This window comes from Typopeltis vanoorti, chromosome 16 (assembly GCF_054136105.1).
Source record: "Typopeltis vanoorti isolate ZY-2024b chromosome 16, IOZ_Tvanoo_1.0, whole genome shotgun sequence".
Classification (NCBI taxonomy): Eukaryota; Metazoa; Arthropoda; class Arachnida; order Uropygi; family Thelyphonidae; genus Typopeltis; species Typopeltis vanoorti.
The window spans coordinates 106,679,142-106,691,821 of record NC_143564.1 but is presented as its reverse complement, the minus strand read 5'-3'; the positions used below and the strand labels follow the sequence as shown (position 1 = coordinate 106,691,821).

The 12,680-nt window shown below is 35.8% G+C and overlaps 1 protein-coding gene across 1 annotated transcript in view; it reads right to left on the bottom strand.

Annotated features, from left to right (window-relative positions):
- Positions 1-12,680, bottom strand: part of LOC150098248 (protein FAM219A) — a 137,198-nt gene that overhangs the window by 101,635 nt on the left and 22,883 nt on the right. The window contains exons 2-3 of the mRNA XM_090406287.1: positions 8,179-8,278; positions 7,876-7,969 (exon numbers count right to left, since the gene is read on the bottom strand). Of these exons, the coding sequence (XP_090262413.1) occupies positions 7,876-7,969; positions 8,179-8,278 (194 nt within the window). The remainder of the gene's footprint in view (positions 1-7,875; positions 7,970-8,178; positions 8,279-12,680) is intronic.

Below are 12,680 nucleotides of genomic sequence, written 5' to 3'. Positions count from 1 at the left end.
AAAGTTAGTTGATGATTAATTCCACTATATTATATAGACTAATCTGAATATAGGGTGGCGCAGGATAATATAAATTTCTCTATATTTGTATCAGTAATCAACCAACAATTAAAAAAAAAAAAAAAAAAAAAAAAAAAAAAAAAAAAAACGGATAATTTAAATAAAAATAACGTTCCAACAAGATGGCGGATTCAAAGCCAGGATGTACGACACAACACTATTAAGTATTCTTGGAAAGATTTATGTCAGTGCAGTAACTTTCACTACAGTTAACACAAATATCCTGAATTATTCATTAAACAAACTATTGAAAAGTCCTAGCCAAATCTGCATTTTTTTTTTTTTTCAAGCTATAAGCCTTCCTCTATAACCAGCTGTTCCTGCAAGTTCATTATAGTGAGAAATCATACCCATGATACTAATGTGCTTAAGCCACCAAATTTTTGAGAGTGTAATTTTCATAAAAACATTAAAAAATTAAGTACAATTTTTTTTAGTGGAAAAAAAAAAATAAAAAAACTAAATACAGAAAGAGATAAAATAAGCCAGGTTGGTTACCCAAATGTGTTAATGTCTGTTGCCTAATGTGTTATTCGACAACAGCATTCAAACAAAGATGCCTTCTTTCACTGTATTCCATGCTTAATCTCTTCATTCATCCATTTTCACACCTAGAAAGTTCTTAAATAGCACCCAAGCAGCACTGATCCCCATTTCACTCAATGCTACACCTGCAAGCTTTCTCTTGAGCTTCTCATAATCAACAGCCTTGTATACTTCCATATACCCTTTCCTCACAAAGTCCTCATATGTCTAACGGCAACCATCCAGATAATTATAATAAATTTTGTTTAATCCTTTATCCAAGTGTGAGCAAAGAAAGTTTGCACCTGAAAACATTTTCAGGACTGGGGTAAGGTAGCACAACAACGGGCAACTTGTAGCAAAGGTGGAGCAAGCTACCATCACTCCTATCCCAGTATCGCCAATATCTCCCATAATGCAAAACACATCTCCTTGCAGATATGTATAATGTTATGCATTAAGGGAAGGGCCACTACCCAGACTGAAGAGACCTCAATAAGGGTTGAAACTAGTCTGGGTAGTGGCCCTTCTCTTAATGCATAACATTATACATATCCGCAAGGAGATGTATTTTGCATTATGGACGATATTGGAGATAGGTGATGGTAGCTTGCTCCACCTTTGCTACGAGTTGCCCAGTGTTGTACCACCTTGCCCCAGTCCTGAAGATGTTTTCAGGTGCAAACTTTGTTTGCTCACACTTGGATAAAGGATTCAACTAAATTTATTATAGTCTAACCAAGTGAAAAATAAACTTTCAACATCCAGATAATTACTTCATGGTAATAACTCTCACCAAGCAGATTTTATATCTTGTTTATAAATGACATCCTTTGATGAGATGATCAAATCCGAGACCCTCAAATCCTCGTGTGTCGTTTGTTGCATACTGTCTGAGGTAGTTATCTCTGAAAAATTCAAGAAATTAATTTTCTTTACTTACAGTTACTATCTCATTATCCCAATCTATATTGCCATATCCTATTTGACTGGCTAATTTGCTTATACATTTCATACTCGCTACCCTTCACATTACCAACTGTATAATAACATCCAACTAAGTATTTCATTCTGTTTACCTCTATCTCACACCATACTGCCAAAAACCACTGTCACTATTTCTCCCCTGCATGGACATATGTCTTTTTCTGTCATCAAAATAACAAGGATTGATCATGTTATTACCTCCCTTTTTACCCTTTCTATCTTCACAAAAAATATCATACCCTTCCATCTCTATTCCTGTTAGATGTCATCCTCATCCAACCAAGTCCCACTATTCCATCAAATTTTGGATGAACAAACTTAATCAATGCAACTATTTCATTTTCCTATTTCTGATACTTCTAGTATTTGTATACAAACATAACAGATCATTCCTGGATCTATAACAAGTTTTACTGCTGCCACCTATTAGATGTAAGGTACTTTTCCATACCTTACTTGAGCCATTTCTTTTTTTCTTTACCCATCCCAGAACCATCTTCAAATTCAAAGTCTGGAATGTGTTCTCTCCACATTCCAGACTATCTAATTCTTTTCTTGTTTACACACATTCACTTCCTCTTAGAGCATCAACCTTTCTCACAGCATGTTCCTCTGTTTGTCTTACATGGTTGTTCTCTCATTCTTTACACTCATGCTACCCACTTCTCCATTCATAAGCACCACTTCAATCTCTCTCTCCTTCTTTACTTTCCTGCTCTTTCACATCACTTCTTACTTGCTCAGATTCATTACTCTCTTTTCCAGCAAACCATTCAAATGCAATCCACCACACATATAGCTCAATTTGTTCTTCAAATTGAAGAACAACTCATTCCACACATTAACAAACTGCACTCCTTTCTCTTCACACATTTCCACTAATATTATTCATAATCCTTGCTCTCCACCTGATCTCATCAATGTCATACCTGGGAAACACACTGACTACATTCCTATCACATTATTATCATTTATCCTTCTCAACAACCTCCTGATATCCAGTCTCACATTCTCCTACTACCACTACCAACTCCTTTTCTTGTTTACTCTTCATATGGAACACTTCATTCACCTCTATTCATTTTACCTTCCAGAAAACAAACCCTGTTCATCTTCTTGTTTACCATACCTCTAATAACCGAATCCCCATACAATGCCACATGCAAGCCTTTCGCTACCTCTTTTATACGAGCATTATTTCTTCCCTTCTTCTTTACTCTTTCATACATATCGACAATTCTCATAATTTCATTCCACATCCGTTTTATCTCTTACCTCATTGTCACCAAATCAGATTTCAAAACTCATGTCATGTTTTTGCTACGATTCACTATCTTATTGTCAGCAACACAAGCTTGTTTGCCATCAACCCAGCTTGTCATCTTACCATTAATTGCACTCTGTTGCTGAACATCGTCAATTGAACTTTTCTTTGCTATCACTTCCACATACTTTCTGAACTTCCCTGAAATTCCCTACTCATGTATAAATAGCCTCAAGGTCCATCAGTACATCACACTTCCTCCTTTCTCTTATTCAGCGTCTCCACATAAACACTGACATCTTCGTATGCATACATACATTCACAGCACCATACCATTTTTAAAAAATTCATGTCATTCACTTTACTTGTCTTTTGCACCAACCTACACAAGGATCTTTCTTTCACTGTCATACTGTATCAGAGCAATACCACCTCAGAAATTTAACCAAACAATGCATTCTACACTAAAATATCTCACAAACAGGTGCTGGAGCAAAAATTCCAGAGAAGAGATAGAAGAATAAAATGTAGAATTAATTAACAGTACAATCTGAAAGAAAAAAATATTATAGGCGGCACATAGTCATGAATCGCAGTATTCTGCAACTCATCCACTCCTAGAGACTGGTACTTCACTTTATGATCTATTTAACAGTGAGACTAATTGCAACATATAAAAATCTCAAAGAAAAAGGAGTTCATTGTATTAACTGAAACAACAATGGAAAAAAAGTTTCCTCGCTTAAATAAAGAAAGTTGTAATAATAGGCATTTTATTAAAATACAGTAAAGAAAAGAGATATCTCGTAAAAAAATATCAAAAACAGAAATTCTAAAGTATATATTGTTGAAACTTTGGGGAATCTTTAACCCCTAGAGAGTGTATCTCCATATGGTAGATCAAGGATTGCCTCCCAGAAATGGGTGGTAGGAGGAAAATGAAATATCTCCCATGGACCAACAAGTATGCAGCAGAGGAATAGCAAGCCAGCTGCATTAATTGCCTAAAATCCTTACAAATGAATCGGCCAGCAAAACAGAAATAGAAATTGAAGCAGAAATAATGCTAATGCATATGAGAGAGCACACATGCCTAAATCAAGCCCACATAGAGTAGGTGAGAAGACAGCTATCTGGAACGCAAACTGTATATACGCAGGTTGCTTGAAAATTTGGTAAATTTCCAATAGACGGAGACACAATTTGTTCATTCATACCAGTGTCAGCACGTATCATCTTTTTCATGACCCCTGGCAAAATTTTAGCCACATACGATGCATAGTTCTCATTTAGCAAACATTTAAAATGACTGTGTTCACATTTTTCATAAAAATGGAGAAAAACGAGTTTCATGCAGTGATAATATACTTTTATTTGAAGAAGTGGACGGCCGCACAGATCAAAGCCAAGTTAGATGCAGTTCATGGAGACTCTGCACCAGTCATGAATTAAATTAAATACTATGTATTTTTGGATAAATGAGCTTAAACATAGTCATAAGTCCATCGAAGATAAAGCGTGATCTAAATGCCTGACTGAAGTTACTAGGACAATGCATTTAGTAGGAAATGATTGACAAAATCCATGGTATTGTTATGGAAGACTGCCGAGTGAAAGTGCATGAGATTGTTGAGATTACAGGCATCTCAACTAAAAAGGTTTATAATATCCTGCACAAAAATTGCCCATGAAAAAGTTGTGTGCATGATGTGACTGTGATTGTCAATCAAAAATGCATGAGAAAGACATTTCAACGCAGTGTTTGGCGATGTTTAATCACAATTCGCAGAATTTTTTGTGTAAATTCGTGAATGGATCCACCACTACATACCTGAGTCCAAGCAGCAGTCAAAACAGTGGACAATGTCTGGTGAAAGAGCATAAAAAAAAAAAACGAAGACTGTTTTGTCAGCTGGGAAGGTGATGGATACTGATTTTTGGGATTCCCAAGGAATTATCATGATAGACTATTTGGAAAAGGGCAAGACAATAACAGGAGTCTATTATGCATCATTGTTGGACCGTTTAAAAGAAGAACTGAAAAAAAATTGTCCAAGATTGGCACACAAAAAAAAAGTGCTCTTTCATTAAGACAATGCACTGCCCCACACATCAGCCGTCACAATGGCAAAATTGCACGAATTGAGATTCGAATTGGTTCCACATCCACCTTATTCTACAGACTTGGCCTCGTGTGACTTCTTCTTGTTCCCAAACTTAAAAACTTGGCTTGGTGGGAAAAAAAATTTCTTCAAACGAGGATATCATCAAGGCTGTCATGACCATTTTGCACAATTTGACAAATCTTACTTTTTAGATGAGATGAAAAAATTGGATACTAGCTGGACCAAATGTATAAACCTCGATAGAGACTATGTTGAGAAATAAAGGTGATTTTTTTCCAAAAAAATGTGTTTAACTTATTTTTTTACCAAACTTTTCAAACAACCCTCGTATACACTTCTGCATTCACATGACAGTTTATCTTTGATATACTATTTTATCTTCAGTGGATTTTTTGTTTTTTGTTTACTTTTTTGTAAGTGAATACTCTGTAAAGTGGGAATCCATACAGATTTGTCCTAAATCAATAAAAACATCAATGTGCCCTTGCCTTAAATCTGAATGTTTTTTGTATCTATATTTCCCTATGATTTGAATTTAGCATCTGTGGTTGAAAATGGTATTGCCAGTATTGACAAAGTCAACTGACAATCATCAAGGACATTGTTGAACGTGTAACTCACTATCAGAAGCTATCAGGAGACAAATTAAAACTCACTGTATTTGCTTTTCACCAGAATAGCCGTAGTCCAGAATGTCCTCCATATAAGATACTCCAACAACAATTCTGTAGCCTGTATGACCATGCATCTTTGTCATTTCAAAATTATGGACCCCCCCCCTTTTTTTTTTCAGTTTCAGATGATTGGATTGGATACAATAGCACATTTTAGCATGATAATGGTATCAAAACAAAGCTAAATTATCTTAAACTGACTTCACTTTCACAAAGTAAATGCAAAAGTTCATTTTTAGACAATAAAATCCAGCAGTCAGCGATGTGCATAAGTACGAGATAATTTAGTACTAATCACATAGGGCTAATATGAAACTGTAGTGAGTATCCCCTCCCTTCTCTCTGGCCAGCTGCTTTACCAGTCCCTCAAGGTAATGCTGGTTAAATGGTCATGCCAGAAAACTTTGCCTTTCAGGTATACCGTATTTACTCAAATATAACTCGCACTTTTTTTTTCCCCAAAATTAAAGCTAAAAAATCATGGTGTGAGATATACGTGAGAATTTTTGGAAACTAAAGTTTTCAGAAAAAAACTGAAAATGAGTCTGACTTATCAAGAATCTCCTATTTGCTATTGCTACTTCCAGTCTCGAGAGTCGTTTCCTTGTGTGCATCGTCAGAGTTATCTACCTAAATAGCGTCATCTTCTTTCACATTATTTCAAGCAAAAATTACCAGTAATTTACAAGACTTAAGATGCATAATGAACAATACTTCAGGAATGACTAATAAGAAGTGAAAGCAGAGCGCGAAACAGACAGCAATGGTAGGCCAGTAGAGATAGAGCAGCTATGAAGACATGCATATGATTGGTGCAGTATTAACAAAAGATTGCATGATCCAACAACAAAGGCAAGCCTACAATTGTTGAGCTGAAATTCTAATTCTCTTCAACTGAATTCCATAATATCTGAAAATGCCGTAACAACATTCACTGTATATTTCTTAGTTTTAACACGTTCACGATGGGGGTGGTGTTTTGCTCGTTTATTGTTCTGATGAAACTTCTCATTACCATTAGTGTACTGCTTTCATGTTGCACAGTTGGGCTCAACTCGCACAAAGTTTCAATCCAAATAAAATTTGGGTCTATTGCTGCTTCTGCATTGAGCTGGTGGGTAGGAGGACTCTCACACACTTTAAATGGCATGCTTCAATTTGCGGTAGAATTTTATTTGAAGTTAGCCTTTGTGATCTTGTCTTAATGACATCGAAAATTTCAAATGCAATCAAACAAACACTTATTTCATTTAACTGAAAAATTGGACAATAGTTTTGAGTTAGATACTGTGCTTGCCAGTGCAACATTTGGTTTTGCTTTAGTCTATACAGCATAGTTTCTGTGGGAGGAGACATGATTCATTTTCATTCTGGTTGTCTCTAACTGCACTATTTGTTGAGAAATATATTGCACAAACTGCAAATATCTCTGTACCTTATTCAGTAATAAAACTACTTGTTTTTCTCGCATCTACAGTATAGTGGCTGTTGGGGAGAGCATGTCGTTTACATTTTTTGTGTGTGCAAGGTATATATGAAATGTTTTAATTTCTTTTTTCATAAAGTAAAATCAGGGGTGCGAGTTATACGCGAGAGCGAGTTATATTCAAGTAAATATGGTATATGCCTCTCCATTAGGCTGATTTTCTTGCCTGCAGGATTTCAAAAGGTTAATGGGTTTGAAGCCAGTTTTATACTAACCTTTCAAGGTTTCAAAACAAAGCACTAATCAGTACAATAGAAACACAAAGGATTCGGTCCTCAAAGGATAATCAAAATTGAAAAACTCATTGGATAACATATATAACAACACAATAAGATGCCAACCTTTCAATAAAAATTTAAAAGTGCAACTTTTTTTTTTATTTCCAGTAAAACACAATAATGTTTTACTCCAAAAGTCCCATCAATTGAAACAGTGATTCAAGGATCACAAGAAAATAAACTGCACACCAAACAATACTCACCTAACTATTTAATTCTTTATACTACATATTTTAACATTAAAATACCACCTACAGCTTCCATTTCTCCACCTGGAATATGTGCTACATGCTCTGACTAGAAACCTGGAATGAACTCTCAATACTTATATGACTCAATTAACAGTCTTATGGATGAAGAAGAATATGTCCCAAGTTGAGAGGAAGATAATGTAAGAACCATGAAAATATTTGTTCATTCATATTCAGGTAGATAACTTTTCTAGTGTTCTTTGTATCATAATTAATATCTCTACCTGTTTCGAGGGATCAGAGATTTCTTTGGCTGGGAGTCAATAACACCAATCTGTGCATGTTGCCTGATTTTCTTGGCTTCTTGAATTTGTTTTTCTGAAAGCATGTTTTGATTAAATTAATTTAAGGTGGATACAAATTCAATATAAATTTCAATAATTTTGTACAACAGAGGAAAGTTTGGGTAAATTTTCAAACTTTCCTCTATTTTTAGAAATTTTATAAGCCTTACTTTTACTGATTTCAAAACACATGTAAAAAAAAAAAAAAAAAAAACTACAAATGTTTCTACAAATATCACTTACCTAGACGTCTTTGTAACTGAGCAGAAGAAAGTAATTTTGCTGATGGAATTTGAGGACTCCCATTGCTAGTACTGCTGTTTTCAGATTGACTACAGGAAGCCTGTTCAAAAATAAAACACCCATTCAAAGGCAACAAAATCAATTTGATATTCCTCCTTTCAAAAGAAATTCAAATTTATTAATTCTTTATTCTAAAAATCAATATACAAATTTATGTGATCTGAAGAATGAATTTAATTTCATAAACAATAGCTTTCAATAGATTTCAAACAGATTCAAAGAGCACATTAGATACATATATATCTAGCCCTAAACCGCAGTTCTAGTAAGAGATCAAGACACTTTTGATTAAACCGATTCACTCTACACTGACCACTCGGCCAGCCGAGTGGTTAGTGTATCCACTCTCCATCCAAGAGGCTGTGGGTTCGAATCCCGCCGTGTGCATGGATGTTTGTGATTGTCTGTGAAAATACTAGTGGTACCTGTCGGCAGTAGATGGCATTGGTGCTGTTAGTGGATTGAGTGATGGAGACAGAGTTGTAGAGTAGGTGCCCTCCCTCGATGAGTCTTTGGACTCTCTGGAGGTGTCACATAATAATAATAATAATAAATAATAATAATTAAGCACGAGCTACAAAAAAAAGAAATTGTTGTGGAGGGTATGTAAGAAGAAAGGTGACCAGTATGGTAAGGAAAACAAAATCATATTATGAGAAGAAACTAGCTGAGCAGGCTAAAGGAAATCCCACAGAGTTCTTTCGTTACATGGTAACTAAGAGGAAGAATGCCTAGGTAGTGGTGTAGCTAGAGCTTTTGTCACCTGGGGTGGTCCTTGAGTTTGCCACCCCTCTCACACACCAAAAATACTACAAAAAGTCAAAACGATGTATAGGGAAATAAATTAAAACACTGTTTATTTTTCAAAGTAAAACTTTTTCAACATTCTAAAATGATTTTTTTGTTTGCTTTTCTGTTAGCAAAAGCTATGACATTAGCGAAATCTATTTCATAGTAATGTAGGTAATTCTCAATCAATTTTATTTAGAAAAACTCCTCTCACAACTAGCAACACTTACAGCAATTGTGAGGAAAATTCGCAGTAGTATTACAATATTTGGAACTGAGTTCTCGAGACTGTATTTTAGAATTAACTGCAAAAGTTCAAAAAGGTTCAAAGCACTGCCCAGGGTGGACTGCCTCCTTTGGTCCCCCCCCCCCCCCAGCTACACCTCTGTGCTTTGGGAAAATTAACCTTAATGAGTGCTGATGGTGACAAGGTGACAGAAGCAGATAAAATATCAATAGTTGAGTTAATGAGTGATGACCACTTTGCAAGACTATATAATCCAAATGAGGTTAATGCTGTGATACATGTGACAGAAACTGATACTGGAACAGATGTGGATGAATTGGAGGGTTTTTAGGATAATCCAGAATCTCAACTTAAACACAGCTGTGAAATTAGATGAGGTATCAGCTCGCCTATTTGAGAATGTGCAAGAGAAATAGCAATGCTTCTGACTAGGCTCTTTATGTTCCAGTTCTGGTAGCATTCCAAGAAATTGGAAAGAGGGCAAAATAATTACTTTCCATAAGGGAGGTTTTAAGACTGCAGTAGCAAATTATGAACCAATCAGCATCTCAGGCATGGTGATAAAAGTTCTGGAAAAATTGGTCAAAAAGAGAATTCAAATTGAGTCAATAAGTATATGATATTCTGTGAGGGGTAACATGGCTTTGTGAAGGGTGGGTCATGCTTTAATAATTTACTAACTTTTTATAACAGAGCGACAGCTGAGTTGGATAAAGGACATGCTACACGATGATTCTACTGGATTTTGAAAAGGCATCTGACAGAATACCAAATGGAACTCTGTTACACAAATTAGAACATATGAGGATGAATATGACAATGGTTATGTGGATAAGAGGGTGGCTGGTGGACAGATATCAAAAGTGGCATATGGAGGAGCAAAAGTCCAGGAGAAAGCAGGTGACTAGTGGTGTGCTGTAAGGTTCCGTGTTAAGACCACTGCTGTTTTCTTTTTTTTTTTTTTTTTTTATATGTGGTTACCACCCATACTTTAATATCCAATAGTACAAACATACTATTGGTTATTAAACCAATAGTATGTTTGTACCATGGGCAGGCTGAGGATTTTTTTTCCCATTTTTTGTTAATTTTATATATATTTTTTGTAATTTTTTATTTATTTTTTCCCTGGCCCGGAAACACTGCTCTAGAGACCAAACGCGGAACTTTTTTCAACCATTTCAGGTCTCCAATAAGTGGGGCGGTGGTCTCACACTAAACGACGAAATTCATCTTCCACCTAAAGTCAATCACAAATATCCAAGCCTACAATGGGATTCCAACCCAAGACCTGGGGTTGGAGAGCAGGTACACTAACCACTCGGCCAACCAGGTCAGCAATTTGTTTAATTTGCACATACTCTAAAAAAATATTACAGGAAATAATCAAAGAAAATATTGTTGTTTACTGATGATGCAAAATTAGGTAGAGTAATAGTTAGGACAATGTGGACAGCTTGCAGAATGATTTCTATAGGCTGTGTAAAAATGTAAAGTTATGTATTCTGGGATAAATCAATTACAAGATTGTGTACCACATTGATGGAACAGTATGCTAGAAAATAGATGAAGCTAGGAATTTAGGAGATGGTGGTAGACAGAGAGTTAAATTTTAGAGAACATATTGTTAAGGTTCCGAAGGTAGCTCATAAGATTAAACACTAACAAGTAGAGATAAGGAAGTTTTTATTCCTCTTTATAAAGGTCTCTTGATATGTTCACATCTGGATTACTGAGCACAGGTCTGGTCTCCTCAGTTTCATGGGGATGAGGAAGTGGTAGAGAAGATTCAGAGGCAAGCAACTAAGAGGATAAGTGGTCTGTGGAATGTTCCCTGTTTGGACAGATTCAGGGCTTGTGGATTGTAGAAGTTGGTTGAGGCAATAAAGAAAGGATATCATAGAGAAACATCTAAGTTACTTAAAGGGTTTTATAGGATTGAAACAGTGGAAAAGTTTCAGCACTTGGTTAGAGGGTGCAGAACAAGTGGTCATCCCTGGAAGTTGAAGAAAGTAGTAGTAAGTGGTCAGTTTTTGTTTTTTTTTAATGTTGAGCCCAAGCACGAGAGGTTGGTGGGTCATATAGTATATTAGTATCGTTGGGTAGTGGGTTGGAAAAGGAGGAACTAGTTTACATTTGATTTAAAAGACTGTATATTGTATTTCTTTGGAAACACATTGGGGGAAGAATGTTGTGCAATACAGCAATAGCAAGGATGAAGGAGGAGGAAAAAAAACTTGTTCTGTGGATTTCAAGATGCACTATGAAGGGATGTTGAGATGCAGCTGCACATGTTCCACAGGCTTAGTACTAAGTGAGGGAATTATTGCTGCTATTTCAGATGACATTTGCCATGGAAATATTTATAGAATACATATATTGCAGAAACCAAATGACTGTGCAAAAGTGGGAGGAGTGAGTTGGTAAGAGATGGATCATTAATAAGTCTAACTGCTGTACTCTGTACTGAGTAAAGCATTTTGAGAGAGCTTTCAGGGGCCCACTTCAAATGTGAGAGCAGTATAAGGTTAACAGCTCTTTAGAGGTGAAGTAATGTCTTGAGCGAAAGAGATATCCTAGTTACTTAAATATAAAGAGCCAATAGGCTTCATTTCGGCGATATAAACATTATTTAAATTAAGGGGATATTAAATCCCACATTGTTTTAAAACCGAATAAGAAACTCAAAGATTGGAATCAGAGAGTTTCATGCCGAATATAGTATAATAAACTATAAAAGTATCGGCGATTACTAGCATGAGCTAATGCAAGTAGTCCTAGTACATAGTACAATCTCAGGCAACTCGCAGCAAAAGTGGTAAAGTTCTGATCGCTATTCTTGGTATTTTCCATAATGTAAAAACACATTTCCTGGGAAATGTATGCTGTTATTACATTATGGTGGGAGGTCACCACCCAGACCAGTTTCAGCCTTTATTGAGGCTTCATCAGTGAGTAGATAGACCAAATTAATAATAATACCAAAGGGTATAGCAAAAAGAACTTATATACTCTGCTATACAAGTTGTCAAAAAGGTGCCCCATTAAGTGCCCCCCCCCCAAAAAAAAAGAATTTATATACTCTGCTATACGAGTTGTCAAAAAGGTGCCCCATTAAGTTCTTTTCGCTATACCCTTTGGTATTATTATTAATTTGGTCTATCTACTCACTGATGAAGCCTCAATAAAGGCTGAAACCGGTCTGAGTAGTGACCTCCCACCATAATGTAATAACAGCATACATTTCCCAGGAAATGTGTTTTTACATTATGGAAAATACCAAGAATAGCGATCAGAACTTTACCACTTTTGCTGCGAGTTGCCCGAGATTGTACTACGTACTAGGACTACTTACATTAGCTCATGCTAGTAATCGCCGATACTTTTATAGTTTATTATACTATAT